Consider the following 19379-nt stretch of genomic DNA (forward strand, 5'->3'; position numbering starts at 1 on the left):
CTACTATAACTTCTACTACTACTACTACTTACTACTATTACTACTACTACTACTACTACTACTACTACTACTACTACTACTATTATAACTATTACTACTACTACTATTATAACTTCTACTACTACTACTACTATAACTTCTACTACTACTACTACTATAACTATTACTACTGCTACTACTACTACTATTACTGCTACTACTACTACTGTTATTACTACTGCCACTGCTACTGCTATTACTACTTCTACTATTCCTACTGCTACTGCTGCTATTCTAAGTATAAACCTGAACTGATTATTACATATTAAACATATTTTACTGAGTTTTTTTTTTTTTTATGTTTATCGTGTCGTGGAGTTTTGTGTTTCCAGTTTGTTTTGAAAAAAGATTCAAGATTTCAACCAAAACAATAAAACTCAAATACAAACCTTTATTTTTTTTGTGTGTGTGTGCGTTTCTTTATTTCATTAAAATCCTGACAGTGTTCTGACCGTCACAGGGCCGCCTCTCCACAGACCTCACCTGTAACCTGCCAAGTCTCCATAGAGATAGAGAAGTCTCCGTTTGTGATGAGTTCGGTCGACTGTTGTGTTCTCACATTTCACCACTAGATGGAGTCGACGTCAAAGTCTGCTCCAGTTTAGTTTGAGTTTATTTCAGTCACAGAGGAGAAAATTAGTTCAATATTTTTTTGTCACACTGGAGGTTCTTTGTTCAGTTCTCTGTGGTTCAGGAGGAAAAGTCTCAGGTTTGTTCTCCGGACGTTCCTGGTTCAATTCCTTCTTCATGATGTTCAGATGTTATTTTCGAATGTTCAAGAATATGAGTAGAAGTAAAGTCTGGGATTTGAACCTACACCCTCAGGTCAGGAGAGATCTGTGTTTGTGTTTGTTTCTCCTGGACCATGCAGCCACATGGGGTCGAGTCCTGTTCAGAGACTTTGAAGAGTTTTTAGAGTTTAAATTGAAGTTTTTCTGATGCGTTTGAAGAGTTTTCTTGAGTTCCCCGTGGCTCAGGAGGTTCGAGCGCTCGTCTGTTAAAGTCTCAGGTTTGGTTCAGAGGTTTCAGGATCGATTCTTGCTCCCACCGACTCTGGAGGGAAGAAATCTAGACTTAAGTGAAGAAAGTTTTGACATAAAGACACAGGTGGAGCTCTGAAGGGGTTGTGGGACAGTGGAGGAGCAGGGAGAGCGTCCACCACAACATAGGGACACGCTGGAACCTGGAGGTCTCGGGTTCAAGACCAGCTCTCTGGACCAGGTCTGACTTTCTTAAATTGAGACTTTTTAAAAACTGAGACTTTTTTAAAATTGAGACTTTTAAACAGACTTTTTTTTAAACTGAGACTTTTTAAAACTGAGACTTTTTAAAACTGAGACTTTTTAAAACTGAGACTTTTTAAAACTGAGACTTTTTAAAATTGAGACTTTTTAAACTGAGACTTTTAAACAGACTTTTTTTTAAACTGAGACTTTTTAAACTGAGACTTTTTAAAAGACTTTTAAAATTGAGACTTTTTAAAATTGAGACTTTTTAAAACTGAGACTTTTTAAAATTGAGACTTTTTAAAACAGACTTTTTTTTTTAAAACTGAGACTTTTTAAAACAGACTTTTTTAAACTGAGACTTTTTAAAATTGAGACTTTAAAATTGAGACTTTTTAAAATTGAGACTTTTTAAAACTGAGACTTTTAAACAAAAATAAGGAAACATAGAGACTCAACAGCCCAATATCGGACGACAAGTTTGAACTCACAATCTCTGTGTTTAAAGTCTCTGTTCTTAACCTCTGGACCACACAGACACACACACACACACACACACACACACACATCACTGTCTCATGTTCTGGTTATTTTAGAGTTGGATCATCGTGGTATTGGGTCACATTTATTTTTTATTTCACATTTGAAGTTCGCTGTTCAGTTCTCCGTGGCTCAGGAGGTCGAGCACTTGGTTGGTGAACTCTCAGGACTCTTCCAGGTTTGATTCCTTCCTCGAACCATCCGTCGATTTGGTGCCAATTTCTGAAATGAACTTATGTGTCATCAAATTATAACTTTATTCAGAATAGAGAAACTGTTTAAAATTCACAATGAAGCGAAAGCCCAGGATTCGAACCCAGACTCTCAAGTCCAGGGAGATCTTCCACACGGAGCTTCAACCTCTGGACCACATCTCCTCGTCACTTAGTTTTTGGAGCCGCTGGGACCTGGATTAGAGTGATAATAAGACTCCTGAAATGTCTTGCTTTTTTTCTAAGTATTTGTCATTCAGGGCTCTTCGCGTCACAGAGATTTGAACTCACAACCTCTGTTTTTAAAGTTCCTAAGTCTTAACCTCAGGACCACACATAGACCATAGAATCTCATCACTATTACAGTTAAATTAATGGGGTTCTGTGTCAGATTATTGTTTTTATTTCACATTTGGAGCCTCTCACTCGGTTCATCGTGACTTCCAAGTTTCTGGTCTGTGGTCCTGACTTCCTGAGGTTGCTGGTTCAATTCCTACTTCAACACGGAGGTCCTGGTTTTTGAAGTAAACGCACGAAGGACGTTACTCCCCGTTTTAACTGTATTCGCTTCTTTACTTTGCACTTTAATCCGGACTCCAGACGGCACCGAGTCTTTCGAGACCCGGAGCCCCCTGGTGGACACGGAGCGGAACACACGACGGTAAAAGTGTCAGGCCTAAGAGCAGGAGGTCGCCGGCTCGATTCCTCCTCTGACGAATGAATTCTGACAAAAATAAATAAAAGTTTTTAACCCGTCGCTGCACTTTTGTAGTTTCTTATCATGCGAACAGGTGTAGTTAAAGCTGCACTACGTAACTTTTCTCGTAGAATCCACCGACTGCTTGTCTGGAGATGTTCCGCAGTAAAGCTTTAAACATATCTATCCTGCGTTCATCCAATTACAGATGTTAATTTCACTCAAAAATACTCAGATAAATGTATTTTTACAGAGAGTGGGCTCGCCTTTCCGCAGACCTGACCCGTAACTTGGCCTGGTAGCGTCGCCTGTTTGTCTCCATGGAAACAGGAAAATGAAATGCACCAGCAGATCTGCTTTTTTTTCTCGCGTATAAATAAAGACACACAGACTTTGAACACTTAAAATCAAATATATGTTTTTAAAAATCAACATAACAAAAGAACAACGTCTCATTTTGAAGTTGTCATTTGCAGATTTCATTTACACAGGACTTAAAATTTTTCGCTTCGGTTCGGATCGATCCCACGTCGTCGTCGCCATTGCCGCCGCCGATGTCGCAAAATCCAGCTCGAATATTCACGTTTAATGTTTTATACCAACAAACTCTTAAGGGCAGCAGTGACATGGGACCGATCCACTGCAAAAACATGTTTAACAGACTTGAGAATCGGGATTTGACGAGTTTTGACTTTTATTTTTTACGTATTTTTTAATTATTGACGGCATTTGACCCGTCCTTCAGTGTCTCCGGGTTAAACTTGTACTTTAGTCGGACGATTAGACTCTTGACCGTGCGTGTTTTGGGTCAATAAGGGAAACCAGACGTAAACTCACACAGAAACATCAAATTTTTTTTTTAGAAATTGAACCAGGGACCAAACCGAATGCACGTTTTCTATAATATCTACGTACGCAACTATTAAGTCCGTGTACCGTTTGTTTGTTTGAATTTCAAGAACGAAAAACAATAAAATGGGTTTGTTATTTAATTTTTCCGTTTTAGTGTCACACAAAAAAACAAAAAAAAAACAGATTTCAACCTCTATTTCTAATGTTTAATTTAAAGGTTTGATAAAAATGTGGATATTTTATTCTCTCTGGTTTATTTGCCCCGGACGTTCTGCTGCAGAGTCGACCCTGGATCTGTACTAAAACATATTTTCATTCTAGTTCTCTCCGAACTTTCTAAAACGTGACGCTTCACTACTGTGTTTGTTCACGAAACTGCAACGATTGTTTCAGGTTAAGTCCTTCTAACGGGGGCAAATAAACCAGAGAGAATAAAATATCCAAATTGAAATAGACACCGAGACTGGTTTTGAAATATTTGGTGAAATAAACTTTAAATTAAATATTGAAAATAGAAGTGTTAATCTGTTTTTTTGTTTGACACTAAAACGTAAAAATGAAATAAACAGTTTTTTCGTTTTTCGTTGAAATTCAAAAGAGCGAACGGTACACGGACTCAAAAAATCACAAAGTCTGTCGTTTTAAAAGCAGACATATTGTGCTTTTTAGTTATAATCTGACACCAGTGGATCATTCTGTTAAAATTTGGACATTTTAAATCACAATATTCATCTAGAACGACTTAATAAACCAAAAAAGTCCACTGATTTTACTACAGATTAACCGAATAAAATGGAATCTGACGGAATTTGGACCAAACGACGACGCGACGCTGCTGAATTTTCCGCGTATCACGGATCACGAAAATAAAACTCGAGAACGAAGCGCGTACGTCGTTCCGTCGAGGCGAAAACGAGGGTCGATCGGCAAAACGGCGTCTTGAAAATAAAACACAAATCTCTCCAAATACAACTTGAGGAAACACGGCGAAAAGTCCATTTTGGAGAAGAGATTTGCGTTAATACAGCTTTAAAGGCTCACTGTGTAACTTTTCGGGTTGGGGGTTTCCATGGATACGCCGTCGCTTTGCCTGGAATGTTCCGCAGTGTGACTTTAAACACGTCTACTTCGCGTTTATTCAATTGCAGGTGGTTTTATAGCTGAAAAACGCCTCGAAAAACACATTTCTTCGCCGATCTGACGTTTAATTTGACCCGGTTTGGTCTCCGTGACGATAAGAACGTCTAATGCCGCGCTGAGAAACATTCCGGACGAATTCAGAACGACCGAAACGCGGATGTCCAAGTCAAAACTCTCGTCAAAACGGTTCAACTCAAGCCGTTGTTTGTGGATTTTTTGCAGCGACCGAAGCGGGTTTCACACACTGAGCTCTTTTTAAGTTTCGTATTTTACATTGGCTCTGAACTTTTAAGACACCAGATAAACATACACAGGAGAGATCGTCGCCCTCCGTCCGAAACAATACTCACTTTGTACAAACAACAGGAAAACAGTGGCTCTACGGTTTAGCGTGTCCAGCCCTCCTATTCAAAAACACTACACGGTTTACCAATCGCAAACGGCGCCTCACACGGAGTTCAGACGCAAAAATGTAGAGTTTGTGAGCGAAAAAGTTACGAAAATGAGTTGATTTCACTTTCAGAGAACAATAAAAACTAAAACAAGACTAAACCAGGTCTAAATCAGGACTTGACTCGTCTAAACCAAGTCCCAAAAGTGTCATTTATTACATTTTATTGGTATAAGCTGTAACAAAAATGCATTGATTGTACCGAGACTAAATCCAGACAAATACAGGACTAAACCAGGACTAAACCAGACTTACTTGGGTCTAAACCAAGGCTAGTCCCCCAAAAGTTGTCGACATGTGAGATATTCAGGTTTCACAGCACCACAGAGGCCAAACTAAGATCTAAACCAGGTCTAAACCGGGTCTAAAACCAGACTTAATCGAGACTGATCCAGGACTCAACCTAAAATGTGTTTGTATCGTAATATATTTTGATTTTAACGTACCGTAAGAACCAGGTCTAAATCAGCCCAAACCAGACTAAACTGGGACTGGACTAAACCAGGAATAATCCCCAAAACATGGATGATAAAAGTGATAAGCACCAAGAGTACCACCAGAACTAGACCAGGACTAAACCAGGTCTAGTGCCAGAAACATGTACCATTGAATAAGTACTGAGAGTGTATTATAATATATTACTGTGAGATATTTATCTTCTGTACCATCAGAACTAGACAAAGACTGAACCAGGTCTAAAACCAGACTAGACTGGGGCCTAAACCAGGACTAGTCCCTAACGTCTGTTTGTATTTTCATTGTATTTTAGTGATAAAAGTAGCAACTATTTGGCTTTCAAAGTGTCATCAGGACTAGACCAAGACTAAACCAAGACTAAACCAAGACTAAACCAGGTCTAAACCAGGTCTAAACCAGGTCTAAACTGGGTCTAAAGGTCTATACCAGGTCTAAACCGGGTCTAAACCAGGTCTATACCAGGTCTAAACCGGGTCTAAACCGGGTCTAAACCAGGTCTATACCAGGTCTAAACCAGGTCTAAACCAAGATTAAACCAGGTCTGAACCAGATCTAAACCAGGTCTAAACCAAGATTAAACCAGGTCTAAACCAGGTCTAAACCAGGTCTAAACCAGGGCTAAACCAGGACTAAACCAGGTCTAAACCAGGACTAAACCAGGGCTAAACTGGGTCTAAAACCAGACTAGACTTGAACCTAAATTGGGCCTAAACCAGGACTAGTCCCTAAAGTGGAATTCATTGTATTTTAGTGATAAAAGCAGCTACTATTTGGCTTTCAAAGTGTCATGAGGACTAGACAAAAACTAAACCAGGTCTACACCAGGTCGAGACCAGGTCTAGACCAGGTCTAAACCAGGACTTAATGATTCAACTGATCAAAACTTATTTAAAAACTGATTAAAAAGCAAAAAAGCAAACATTAATATCCAATCTTAAGTTCTCACTCCCCATGATCGCGTCACTTGTGGGAGGGCATCTGACATAAAACACATTTGCAAAGTCGGCACGGGCAGAGCAGAGGTAGATGACTCGCTGAAACACGAACATTTAAACACAAAAGTACCGTTTAAAACCACGTAAAAAAAAAAAAAAGTAGTGTATTTATGATTCTAGCTCCATTTCCAGCTTCTACTTGCGGCTGATTGCGATTGGTAAACCTTTTTATTATTATTATTATTATTATTATTTACTCCGTTGTCCGCACTGCCTTTGAGTCTTTATTTTAAATTCCTTCAGAGTTTTCCGTCGGGAGCCGTTCAGCGATTCCGAAAAGGCATTGACGAGCCGGCAGATGCTGTACACGTGTCCGTTTTGTGCAAACCATCTTGTAAACAAAGCGAAAAAACGAAAACAGGGTACCACAGAACCAACGCAAAAATGTCTAAAAATGTGCTTTTCTTGGTTTTATTTTCGTTTTTTTTTTTTTTTTTTGCATTTTGCCAACACCGCCGCTGCACCTCCGCGTTATGTGCTTCTCTTAAACTTCTCTCGGATTCGTCGCCGGAAGAAAAAAATAAAATAAAAATACGAGGGGACAGTTGTACACATGCTTATATTGCCTTTTTGCTGTTACAATCCTTCGAACTTCACGCTCAAATTAAAAAATACTTACAAAAATGTGTCTACGACTGCTTCTCTCCCTGCTTTTACGGCTATACGCACAACCATACTTATAATTATATATTGTTATGTATAATTTTTATAATATGTACAAGGATCTAGAAGTGGTCTCTCGTCGTGGGAAGAGTTCATCGTTTTGAGCGGGTTTTTGCGGCGTTTTCCGTTCGAGTCGTGGGCTGTCGTCTGGTCGGACCTCCGGGACCGAGGGGGAGAGGGGGGGAGTCGGAGGTCAGTACACCCAGGAGACGGGGACCCACTGCGGGGTGGTGGAGACCAGGTCGACGGCCTCTTCCAGCAGGCGGATGGTCTCGTCGATTTCGTTGTTGATGATGGTTTGGTCGAAGTAGTGGGCGTAGGTTTTCTGGAGCAGCTCGGATTCTTTCTGGAGTCGCTGCAGAGAATCGTCCTGGAAAATAAAAATAAATAAAGAAGTGTACAGATTCAACAAATTACAATTTTCCTGAGTTTAAAGGTTCTATATTACACAAAACTGACTCTTGTGAGCTTCAAGTCGTGTTATAATGTTGTTTCCTTCTCAAAAACAGACCTGGAGTTGAGTTTGAGTAACTACTTTTTTTTTTTTTTTTTTTTTGAGGTCTTGGTCTCATCTTGGACTCGACCTCGTTTGGACTCGGTCTTGTCTCGGTTTTGAAAGCGTTTGGACTCGGTCTTGTCTCGGACTCTGTCTCGTCTCAGACTTGACCTCGTTTGGACTCGGTCTTGTCTCGGACTCGACCTCGTTTGGAGTCGGTCTTGTCTCGGACTCGACCTCGTTTGGACTCGGTCTTGTCTCGGTTTTGAAAGCGTTTGGACTCGGTCTTGTCTCGGACTCGGTCTTGTCTCGGACTCGGTCTCGTCTCGGACTTGACCTCGTTTGGACTTGATCTTGTCTCGGTCTTGAAGGCGTTTGGACTCTGTCTTTCCTCGATCTTGAAGGTGCTTGGACTCGGTCTTGTCTCGGACTCGACCTCATTTGGACTCGGTCTTGTCTCGGTCTTGAAGGTGTTTGGACTCGGTCTTTCCTCGATCTTGAAGGCGTTTGGACTCGGTCTTTCCTCGGTCTTGAAGGCGTTTGGACTCGGTCTTTCCTCGATCTTGAAGGCGTTTGGACTCGGTCTTGTCTCGGTCTTGAGATCTGACACTCGACGAGTGACAAAATAGAGTAATATTTATAAAAACAATTATATAAATGTGCCAGAATAAAAGTAAAATACAAATAAATGTCGAAAATTGCAAAGATGGTCTTGATTTGGTCTCAGTCTTGTCTCGGTCTCGACTCTCAGAGGTCTTGTCCTGGTCTCAGAACCCTGTGGTCTTGGACAGGTCTTGGTCTTGATTAGCGCAGTCTTCACTGCAACACTATTAGTCTGTTTACATCTCCAAAGTTCAAAATGCTCTGTTCCACCTTGTGATGTCATGAATCATTTGTCATCAGCTCCTTTCACCTTCACTTCAGTAGAAATTGACAATTCCAGGGCTGAAATGATCCAAATGATTCTAGTGAAGGTGTGTGGAGTTTAAAAACACAGTGGAGCACTTCCTGTTGTGTGCTTTCAGTTTGAGTTTTGATTCAGCCTAAATCTGCAGGTTTGTGAGTTAAACGTGTGAATGAAACAAAACAAAACACAACTCCAGGTCTGTTTGTGATGAAGAAACAACATTAGAACATAAATCAGACTATAGGACCTTTAAAAAACTCTGTACCTGATTTTTCCCCATGTGTTTGAGTAAAATGAGTCTTACTTTAGTACAGATATTTTGTATAAGCAGCTCTTCAGGTCAAAAAAAGTCTGATTATAAAGCGTTTTATTGTCCAAGAATCAGAACATGAGCCTCTAATTATTGACCTTATTCAGATCCGCACACTTTGGCCGTAAATGTGACTAAACCACACTTTCTTTGTGGTGTAACTAAGCCAGAATTCTGTTTATTTCAATTTAAGGATTTGTTAAAAGTCTCGCCGCTGCACTGGAGTCACTCTTTGAGGTTTTAAAACTTTGAGGCTTTGGGGTCCAGATTGAACTTAAATTTGCAAAGTAATACAACCCAAATGACACAGAAACAGCCAAAATAAGGCGAATAAAGCTTTATTTTGTCAGAGAATCAGGAAGTGCGCAGTCAGCATGCTCGTTGTTGTCGGCAAAACTCCGCTCTGGTGTCTGAAAGCTGAGAAACGCTTTTATAAACTCATCGTGGTGAAGATTTAGATGCTCTGACACTCTGAAGGAATAACTTTGGACCACTGCAAACTGTTTAGAATCTGTTTTTTTTACAAATTTAAGACGGTAAAAATCAGGTACAGAGACTTTAAATGGAAAAAATACGGGGAAGAAAGAAGTAAAGGTGCAAGAAAAGATGATAAAATAGAGTTGGGATTTGGTGAGGAGGGACAAAGCGACTAAATAAACCACGACAGCTCTGAGTTTGTACTTACGGGGAGTTTTCGGCACCATCGCGGGATCTTTAGTTAAAATTAAGCGTGCGATAAAAATAGACATGCAGGAGAGCGTGCAGAGTTAAACCAAACAGAAATAAAGGTGTAAAAAAGTTGAAAAAGTATAAAAGAGAGTGAGTGGATGAGTGAATAAAGTGTAAGTGTGTGTGTACCTCGGTCATTCCCGGGGTGATGGTCGGAGCGGCGATGAAAACGACAAAAGGAGCGAACTCTGCTGTCCTCAAGATCTTTAGAGCCTGAAACAACAGACCTGGTTTAGTCCTGGTTTAGTCCCTTGGTTTAGTCCTGGTTCAGTCCTGGTTTGATTTAGATTTAGTCCTGTTTCAGTCCTTGGTTTAGTCCTGGTTTAGTCCTGGTTCAGTTTAGATTTAGTCCTGTTTCAGTCCTGGTTTAGTCCCTGGTTTTGTCCTGGTTTAGTCCCTGGTTTTGTCCTGGTTTAGTCCTGGTTTATCCCTGGTTTAGTCCCTGGTTTTGTCCTGGTTTAGTCCCTGGTTTAGTCCCTGGTTTTGTCCTGGTTCAGTCCTTGGTTAAATCCCTGGTTTAGTCCTGGTTTAGTCCTAAATTTTGTCCCTGGTTTAGTCCTTGGTTTAATCCTGCTTTAGTCCTGGTTTAGTTTAGGTCTGGTTTAGGTTTAGTCCTGATTTAGTCCTTGTTCACTCCCTGGTTTAGTCCCTGGTTTAGTCCCTAGTTTACTCCTTTGTTTAGTTCTTGATTTAGTCCCTACTTTAGCCCTAGTTCAGTCCTAAACCAATCCTGGTTTAGTCCTGCTTTAGTCCTAGTTCAGTAGTGGCTCAGTCCTGGTTCGGGCCTTGTTCGGTCCTCATTTAGTCTTTGTTTAGTCCTGCTTTAATCCTGCTTTAGTTCTACTTTAGTCCTGGTCTAGTCCTTGTTCAGTCCTGGTCTAGTCCTGGTCTAGTCCTGGTTTAGTCCTGGTCTAGTCCTCACCTGTGGCTCTACGTCGAGTATAACGACCATGCCCTGCCCGTGGATCTGGCATATCATCCGGTACTTTAGTCCTGGTCTAGTCCTGGTCTAGTCCTGGTCTAGTCTTGGTCTAGTCCTGGTCTAGTCCTGGTCTAGTCCTGGTCTAGTCCTGGTCTAGTCCTCACCTGTGGCTCTACGTCGAGTATAGCGACCATGCCCTGCCCGTGGATCTGGCATATCATCCGGTACTTTAGTCCTGGTCTAGTCCTGGTCTAGTCCTGGTCTAGTCTTGGTCTAGTCCTGGTCTAGTCCTGGTCTAGTCCTGGTCTAGTCCTGGTCTAGTCCTCACCTGTGGCTCTACGTCAAGTATAGCGACCATGCCCTGCCCGTGGATCTGGCATATCATCCGGTACTTTAGTCCTGGTCTAGTCCTGGTCTAGTCTGGTCTAGTCTTGGTCTAGTCCTGGTCTAGTCCTGGTCTAGTCCTGGTCTAGTCCTGGTCTAGTCCTCACCTGTGGCTCTACGTCAAGTATAGCGACCATGCCCTGCCCGTGGATCTGGCGTATCATCTCCAGTCTGGTCCTGTACTTTAGTCCTGGTCTAGTCCTGGTCTAGTCCTTGTTCAGTCCTGGTCTAGTCTTGGTCTAGTCCTGGTCTAGTCCTGGTCTAGTCCTCACCTGTGGCTCTACGTCGAGTATAGCGACCATGCCCTGCCCGTGGATCTGGCATATCATCCGGTACTGGTTAGTCCTGGTCTAGTCCTTGGTCTAGTCCTGGTCTAGTCTTGGTCTAGTCCTGGTCTAGTCCTGGTCTAGTCCTGGTCTAGTCCTGGTCTAGTCCTCACCTGTGGCTCTACGTCGAGTATAGCGACCATGCCCTGCCCGTGGATCTGGCGTATCGTCTCCAGTCTGGTCCTGTACTTTAGTCCTGGTCTAGTCCTGGTCTAGTCCTTGTTCAGTCCTGGTCTAGTCTTGGTCTAGTCCTGGTCTAGTCCTCACCTGTGGCTCTACGTCGAGTATAACGACCATGCCCTGCCGTGGATCTGGCATATCATCCGGTACTTTAGTCCTGGTCTAGTCCTGGTCTAGTCCTGGTCTAGTCTGTCTAGTCCTGGTCTCGTCCTGGTAGTCCTGGTCTAGTCCTGGTCTAGTCCTCACCTGTGGCTCTACGTCGAGTATAGCGACCATGCCCTGCCCGTGGATCTGGCATATCATCCGGTACTTTAGTCCTGGTCTAGTCCTGGTCTAGTCTTGGTCTAGTCCTGGTCGTCCTGGTCTAGTCCTGGTCTAGTCCTGGTCTAGTCCTCACCTGTGGCTCTACGTCGAGTATAGCGACCATGCCCTGCCCGTGGATCTGGCATATCATCTCCAGTCTGGTCCTGTACTTTAGTCCTGGTCTAGTCCTTGTTCAGTCCTGGTCTAGTCTTGGTCTAGTCTGGTCTAGTCCTGGTCTAGTCCTCACCTGTGGCTCTACGTCGAGTATAGCGACCATGCCCTGCCCGTGGATCTGGCGTATCGTCTCCAGTCTGGTCCTGTACTTTAGTCCTGGTCTAGTCCTGGTCTAGTCCTGGTCTAGTCTTGGTCTAGTCTTGGTCTAGTCCTGGTCTAGTCCTGGTCTAGTCCTCACCTGTGGCTCTACGTCGAGTATAGCGACCATGCCCTGCCCGTGGATCTGGCGTATCGTCTCCAGTCTGGTCCCGTACATGGCGTCCTCGTGGCTGCCGTACTCCAGGTAGTCGTTGTTGCTGATGTCCTGCATCATCTGATCATGTGACACGAAGAAGTAGTTTTTCCCGTTCTCCTCGTCCTTTTTCGGAGGTCGGGTGGTGTCTGCAGGGAAGAGGACGAGGAAATGGACGAGGATGAGAGGAAATATGGGAAAATTAAAATCGCAAGCGGCATCGAACGGCCCTCTGATGTTATTCTTATTATTACGAATTATTGCTGCCTGAAAAAAAATTAATCTGTCTATCTCATGGGCCACGCCTCAAGATCACCATTTGGGCTGTGCAAAAATATCTAAATATCGATATATCGTATTGTTTAATGTGATGATACAGTATCGATATCGTGAGCTGCTGTATCGATATATCACCAAGAGTATTTTTCGGTATATTTTACTCAATTATTTTGTTCCATAGCTACAGATTTGTTGCTTGTTTAGAGGAAGGAAACTCATTTATGCAACAAATTTGACATTTTCATTGTTTTGATGATTCAGATGTTTGTGTTTCATTTGAACTTTGCACAATAAGCGATTTAACAAAGACTTTTAGTATCACGGCCATGATTTAGACATTATTTTTTATTGAACCATATCGAATCGATTTGAAATATATCGTATTGAACCGAAAGTGCACTGTATCGAGATATGTATCGTATCGTGGCCTATGTATCGAGGTATGTATCGTATCAGCAACTTTTTAATGACACCCACCCCTAGAAAAAAGCGCTAAACATTGTGGATTCTCATGTCAGTCATAATCTTCTGAGGGACTTTTTTTTGGCTTCATGGTCGTTCACAAACACACTTTTCAGTATTTTGGCTAAACAAATAACAATTTACGTTCCTTGTTACTGTTGGCAGGGATTAAATGAGTAAAAAATGTTGACAGTTTGGGCTGGGTATCATTCAGAAGTTGCCGATACGATACTTATCTAGATATAGTGAGCTTTCGATACGATTCACTGCAATATATTTCAAACAGATTCAATACAGTTTGATAAAAAATAAAGTCTAAATCATGTCTGCGATACTAAAAGTCTTTGTTAAACCACTTCTTGTGCAACGTTCATAAACATTTTAATCACCAAAACAGAGAAAAATGTCAAATGTGTTGCATAATTGAGTTTCCTTCCTCTCTGCTTTTGTGATGAGTAAAACTAATATTGGGTCAAATTTTGTACACACACAGTCCTGGTCTTAACTGTCATGGTAAAGACCTGGTTCAGTTGAGGTTTCAGTGTTTATTTTGCATAGCTGACCGTTATATGTCCTCTTTAAAATATCAAATACATATAACTTTGATGTTTTTGTCTAAAATCATGTGTTATTATTTGATTTAGTGTTTTTGCTCACGGGGGATGGGGTAGGCGAAGCGGTCGGGGTGTTTGGCGATCAGTGTGTTCTTGATGTGCCTCCTGCCCACTCCATGAGCTCCTGAAAAAAAAACACACAAACAATTCAGAATTTAAAATTTAACTGGTTTAATCCTGGTTCAATCCTGGTTCAATCCTGGTTTAGTCTTGGGTCTACTCCTGGTCTAGTCCTGCTTTATTTAGTCATACATAAGGGGACTACACTGGGACTAAACCAGGACTAAACCAAGACTTAAATGGAACCACAACAGGACTAAACCAGGACTAAACCAGGACTAAACCAGGACTTAAATGGAACCACAACAGGACTAAACCAGGACTAAACCAGGCCTAAACCAGGACTAAACTAGCACTAAACCAGGACTAAACCAGGACTAAACCAGCACTAAATAAAACATTAACCTTTACTCACCAAGTAGTACGAGAGTTTTCCTTTTAAATGACGGCACTCGGACGACCTCCTCGTACGTGACCAGGTCTAGTTGGTCAAACACTGAAGATACAGAAACAAAAGATTAAAACTCAACATTCTGATTATTGAAAACCAGATTATAATCATTTCTATTTAAATGTGTCAAATAAAAACTGATAAAACGCTAATTATGTGCAAAAACAACTTGCATACCAAATATCTTACCCAAATTTTGCTCTAGAACTACAAAACTGAACTCATGCAAAATAATTAAGCCCTTATTCATGTATTTAAAAGTTGTGTATAAAGGACTGGCATTATATTAAAAAATACTAGAGCTAATACTAAACTTCATGCAATATTTTGCAAAGAAACTATAATTAAAAACACAAACATTATCAGATTAACTAGAGCTGTACATGTGCCTGAAATAAATTAAAACAATATAAAGACAAAAGGGAGAGTTAAGCAGAGGCCAGAGCTCAAAGGAGACAACGGAGTTTGGATTTAACATGAGAAAATTACACATTCTAGAATTTTTATTTTAGGAAATGCTTTTTTTTTTTAAGTGATTTTGTTTGTGAATAAAACCAAAACTGCAATTAAGTAATAGTCCAGTGAATTAAAAAAGCTACTGAATATTTATTAATCAACTTTCTTTTTTAATCTGCTTTTTTTTATACAAATCTGTTTAGGTTTAGTGCTTTTAAAAAGTTATGTCTAAATCATTTTATGTATTTTAACCTAAATGTTGTTAAATTTTAGCTTCAAAATACTGAGTCATGGCTCATTTTGCTTTCTGATTTCTGACACCAAATTATAATTTTATAATTAAGAATGTTTTGTAATACACCCATCCATGTTCTTCTGCTTATCTGGGGCTGGGCCGTGGGGCAGCAGTCTGAGACTTCCTTCACCCCAAACACTTCTTCCAGCTCCTCCGTGGAAACCCCGAGGTGTTCCCAGGCCAGCCCAGAGACACAGTCCCTCTAGTGTGTCCTGGGTCTTCCTCGAGGCCTCCTCCCAGTGGGACATGTCCAGAACACCTCCTGAGGGAGACGCCCAGGAGGCATCAAAGCAAATGCCTGAGCCACCTCAACTGCTCCTCCCAATGTGGAGGAGCAGCGGCTCTACTCTGAGCTCCTCCAGTGTGACTGAGCTCCTCACCCTACCTACTGACGGTAAATCAAGAGTTTTGCCTTTAGGCTCAGTTCCCTCTTCACCACAACGGTCCAATACAGACGCTGCACTGATCCACCTGTCAATCTCACGCTTCATCTTCCCCTCACTCATGAACAATATTTATTCTAACTGTATTTTTCTCATATTAAAGCGTGTCTCCTTTGGCTCGTGTTCAGTTTCAGACAGTTACTTACATGCAGCCAGTGGGTAAAGACAGCATGAGGGGAGGGGAGAGGGGACGGTTAGAATCACCACGCCAAAAAATCAAATTAAAATCCAAATTAAAACACATTAAAACACTGTTAATTATTGTTAGTTTAAAGACAAAAAGCGGGAATATTTAAGACCACAGCGAGAGGAAAGATTCAAAGGGAAAAGACGTCGTTACAAGCAATTTATATTGACAACACTGAGGGTTAAAAAGGAGAATTATTTTGGTTAAGTTTGGGGATTTACAAGTAATTAGGGCTGCACAGTTTGTCAATAATTTGGTATTTTAAAAATCTTTATTTTTAAGATTTTTTTTGTGTAAATGTATAAATGTAAATAATATAAATATGAGCACAATTAGCTAAAAAATATGCAAATTACTTCATATTTATCCAAACTACACCAATACAAAAATGACTAAACAGTAAAATCCTCCCCAAAAACGTAAAGCTGCACTGTGTAACTTTTTAGTTCGGGGTCCGTCACCTGCTTGTTTCTGTGGATATGTCGTTGCTCTGCCTGGATTGTTCCACAGTGTGACTTTAAACAGCTCTACTTGACATTTATTCAATTACAGGTGGTTTTATAGCTCAAAAATACCTAGAAAAAAAAACATTTTGTCTGTGAGCGGGGTCGCCTCTCCACAGATCTGACCTGTAACTGTCTGGTTTGGTCTCCATGAGGACAGAAAGGTTTAATTAATGCCATACTGTGAAACATTCCAGACAAAGCAATAACATCTCCACGGATAAAAGCGTCTGACGAACCCTCTGCCTGAAAACTTACACAGTGCACCTTTCAGTATTTTTTTTTCTTTTCCTTGAGGGCCGCCAACTGCTCGTCTCCATGGAGAATGTTCCGCAGTATGACACTGGACCGGGCCAAGTTACAGATCAGGTCTGTGGAGAGGCGACCCCGTTCACAACGAGCAATAACGCAGGGGTCTCAGGGGATTTCTGAATCATACGTATTGTGCTGAATGTAATTAAATGCCTATTTCACTATTTATTTTGAATGTATTATCACCATTTACATTTTTGCTGTTTGTTATTATATTATATTGTAATGTGTGAGCTACTGTGTCCAAATAATTTCCAATAAAGTCTAAAAAGTTACACAGTAGAGCTTTAAAATGATTGAAAGTGTGTAATTGTTTTTGTGCAGCCCTGATTTTATCGTAATAAAATATCTTGAATAGTTTTACCTGCGTTGTGCTTGGCCAGATACTTGTCCTTATACTGTTTCTTCTTTTTGCCAAACCAGGTGCAGCTGGCCTGTTGCTCCTGTTTGGTTTTCTCCATGGCGATACAAGCCACACGCCTGAGAGAAAGACAGACAGGAAGTGATCGAGTTTAGAGGAAAAAACTACAAATATGGCGGCTTCACAGGGACAAAAAAGTCTGAATTAAGGTAAATGGTTTTCTGTGTTTCTTTACTGGACTACGATGATTGATACAGATAAGAACGAGACCAGGGACTAGACCAGGGCCAGACTAAGACTAGATCAAAACTAGACCACGACTACAACCAGACTAAGACTAGACTAAGATTAGACCAAGACTAGACCCAGACTAAAACTAGACCAAGACTAGACCCAGACGAGACCCAGACGAGATCCAGACTAGAGCAGGACTAGACCACGGACGAGCCCACGGGCTAGACCAAGGACTAGACCAAAACCAGACTAAGACTAGACCAAGACTAGACTCAGACTAAGACAAGACCAGAACCAGACCAGGACCAGACTAAGACTAGATTTAAGACTAGATTTAAGACTAGATTCAAGACTAGACCCAGACTAGACCCAGACTAGAGCAGGACTAGACCACGGGACTAGACCACGGACGAGACCAGGGAATAGACCAGGGACTAGACCACGAACTAGACCACAGACCTGCCCAGGGACTAGACCACGAACTAGACCACAGACCTGACCAAGAACTAGACCAGGGACTAGACCATGGACTAGACCAACAGACCTGACCAGGGACTAGACCAGGTACTAGACCAGGGACTAGACCAGGGACTAAACCAAATCTGGACCAGGACAAGACCAGAAGCAGACCAAGACTAGACCAAGGACTAAACCAAGGACTAGACCATGGATGAGACCAGGGCCAGACTAGAACCAGACCAAAATTAGACCAGTGACTAAACCAGGGACTAGACCAGACCCAGACCACGGACAAGACCAGAGACTAGACCAAGGACTAGACCAGGGAAGAGACCAGGAATGAGACCAGGGACTATAGACCAAAGACTAGACCAAGACTAGACCAGAACCAGACTAAGACTAAGTCAGGGACTAAACAAAACCAAAACATTTAGTCCCAATAGAAACCATAAAACCAGGACTAAACCAAGACTATTTCAACGCCAATGAACAAGCACTACACCAGAACTAAACCAGGACTAGATCAGGACTAGACCAAGGTTTTTCGGTTGTATTGACACTCATGCTGGTTTAATCCTGGTTTAGTCCTGATGTAGACTTGGTTTGGTCCTGTTTCAGTCCTGGTCTAGTTCGGGTTTAGACTCTGAAAATTGTGAAAATCTCTCGTAATGATGCTCTGAATACATAAGTGAGGAAGAACTTTGGACCTGACTACAAACTGTTTTTCACATTTTAAAACAGTAAAAATCAGACACAGCACCTTTAATTAATTATATTTTATTAAAAAACAGAAATTCTTAAACCAAAACTCTCACCATTCTTGTAGTTCCGGTGACGGTATGAGCCCGGCGGTCCCGTTTTTAGTGTTTTCCAGTTTTCCTTGCCACCAGTTGTGATCGTCTTTGGAAATGATTTGAATGATATCGCCGACTCTGAACCTCACTCCGGCCTCTTTACAGGGGATCAGGTCGTCTTTAGAGGGGTCGTACTCAAACTGGGCGCGCACGTAGATCTGGAAAACAAAAAAAGTGGGGAAAAAAGTGTTTAAAAACGCTGGGAATTTGAGGAATTATAATTTTAATAAGTTAAAACAAAGGAGAAAGTTAAAGATACAGGGGGAATGATCAAGGCAAAGATGCTTGTTGTAACATGGATTAGAACCTTGACTATAACCTGAATTTAAAGCCACAGTGTGTAACTTTTTAGCCGAAAAGTAGACTTAAATAAAATAAATTTAAAAAGTTGTTAGTTGTTTTTTTTTTCAATCATGTTTATTTCATTGTAAATCTTGCAAAACACTTGACTGTCCTGACCGTGAGTGAGCTCGCGTCTCCACAGACCTGACTCTCGTTTGCTTGTTTCCATGGCAATGTTCCTGCTTTAACTATAAAAAATATGGGTTTATTTTTCTGTTTACATGGAATTAAACTGGTGCCGCCTCCAGAAAGTTACACACTGCAGCTTTAACTATAAAAATAAACAGTATAAAATATGAACTAAACTATCACAACTACAATTTATACAACTACTACATCAGTGAGTACTACTATTAGGGCTACTACTACTACTACTACTACTACAACTAGAGCAACTTCTAAAACTACTGCAAGTACTACTACTATGACTACTACTACTACGACTACTACTACTTCTGTTGAGCTAGTCTTATTTTAAAGTACATATGACAGGTTAGAGTAGTTTTCACTATAACAGTTACCAGAATTATATTTAAGATATTACTACAAATTTGACCGAGTTTTGTGGAGTTTTAAAATTCTGGGACTAGACCAGGGTCCAAACCAAGGACTAGACCAAGGTCTAGACCAGGGACTAGACCAACTAAACCAGGGCTGAACAAAGACATTTAGTCCATGTAGAACCCACAATGCCAGGATTAACCTGCCTAAACCAACCAAGATAAAACCAAGACTAAACCAGAACTAAACCA

General features: G+C 41.2%; 1 protein-coding gene across 4 annotated transcripts in view; it reads right to left on the reverse strand.

The window, feature by feature from the left end:
- Positions 1 to 3106: 3106 nt before the first annotated feature.
- Positions 3107 to 19379, reverse strand: part of LOC110161073 (peripheral plasma membrane protein CASK) — a 98717-nt gene continuing 82444 nt past the window's right edge. For all 4 annotated transcript variants that reach the window (XM_055165983.1, XM_055165997.1, XM_055166001.1 and 1 more), the window contains 7 exons: positions 18247 to 18443; positions 16742 to 16857; positions 14146 to 14226; positions 13714 to 13794; positions 12262 to 12464; positions 9864 to 9947; positions 3107 to 7662 (listed from right to left, as the gene is read on the reverse strand). In XM_055165983.1, the coding sequence (XP_055021958.1) occupies positions 7486 to 7662; positions 9864 to 9947; positions 12262 to 12464; positions 13714 to 13794; positions 14146 to 14226; positions 16742 to 16857; positions 18247 to 18443 (939 nt within the window). In that variant the 3' untranslated portion in view covers positions 3107 to 7485. The remainder of the gene's footprint in view (positions 7663 to 9863; positions 9948 to 12261; positions 12465 to 13713; positions 13795 to 14145; positions 14227 to 16741; positions 16858 to 18246; positions 18444 to 19379) is intronic.

Source organism: Boleophthalmus pectinirostris, unplaced genomic scaffold (genome assembly GCF_026225935.1).
Source record: "Boleophthalmus pectinirostris isolate CB_2022bp ecotype Guang Dong unplaced genomic scaffold, ASM2622593v1 HiC_scaffold_11, whole genome shotgun sequence".
NCBI classification, from domain to species: Eukaryota; Metazoa; Chordata; class Actinopteri; order Gobiiformes; family Gobiidae; genus Boleophthalmus; species Boleophthalmus pectinirostris.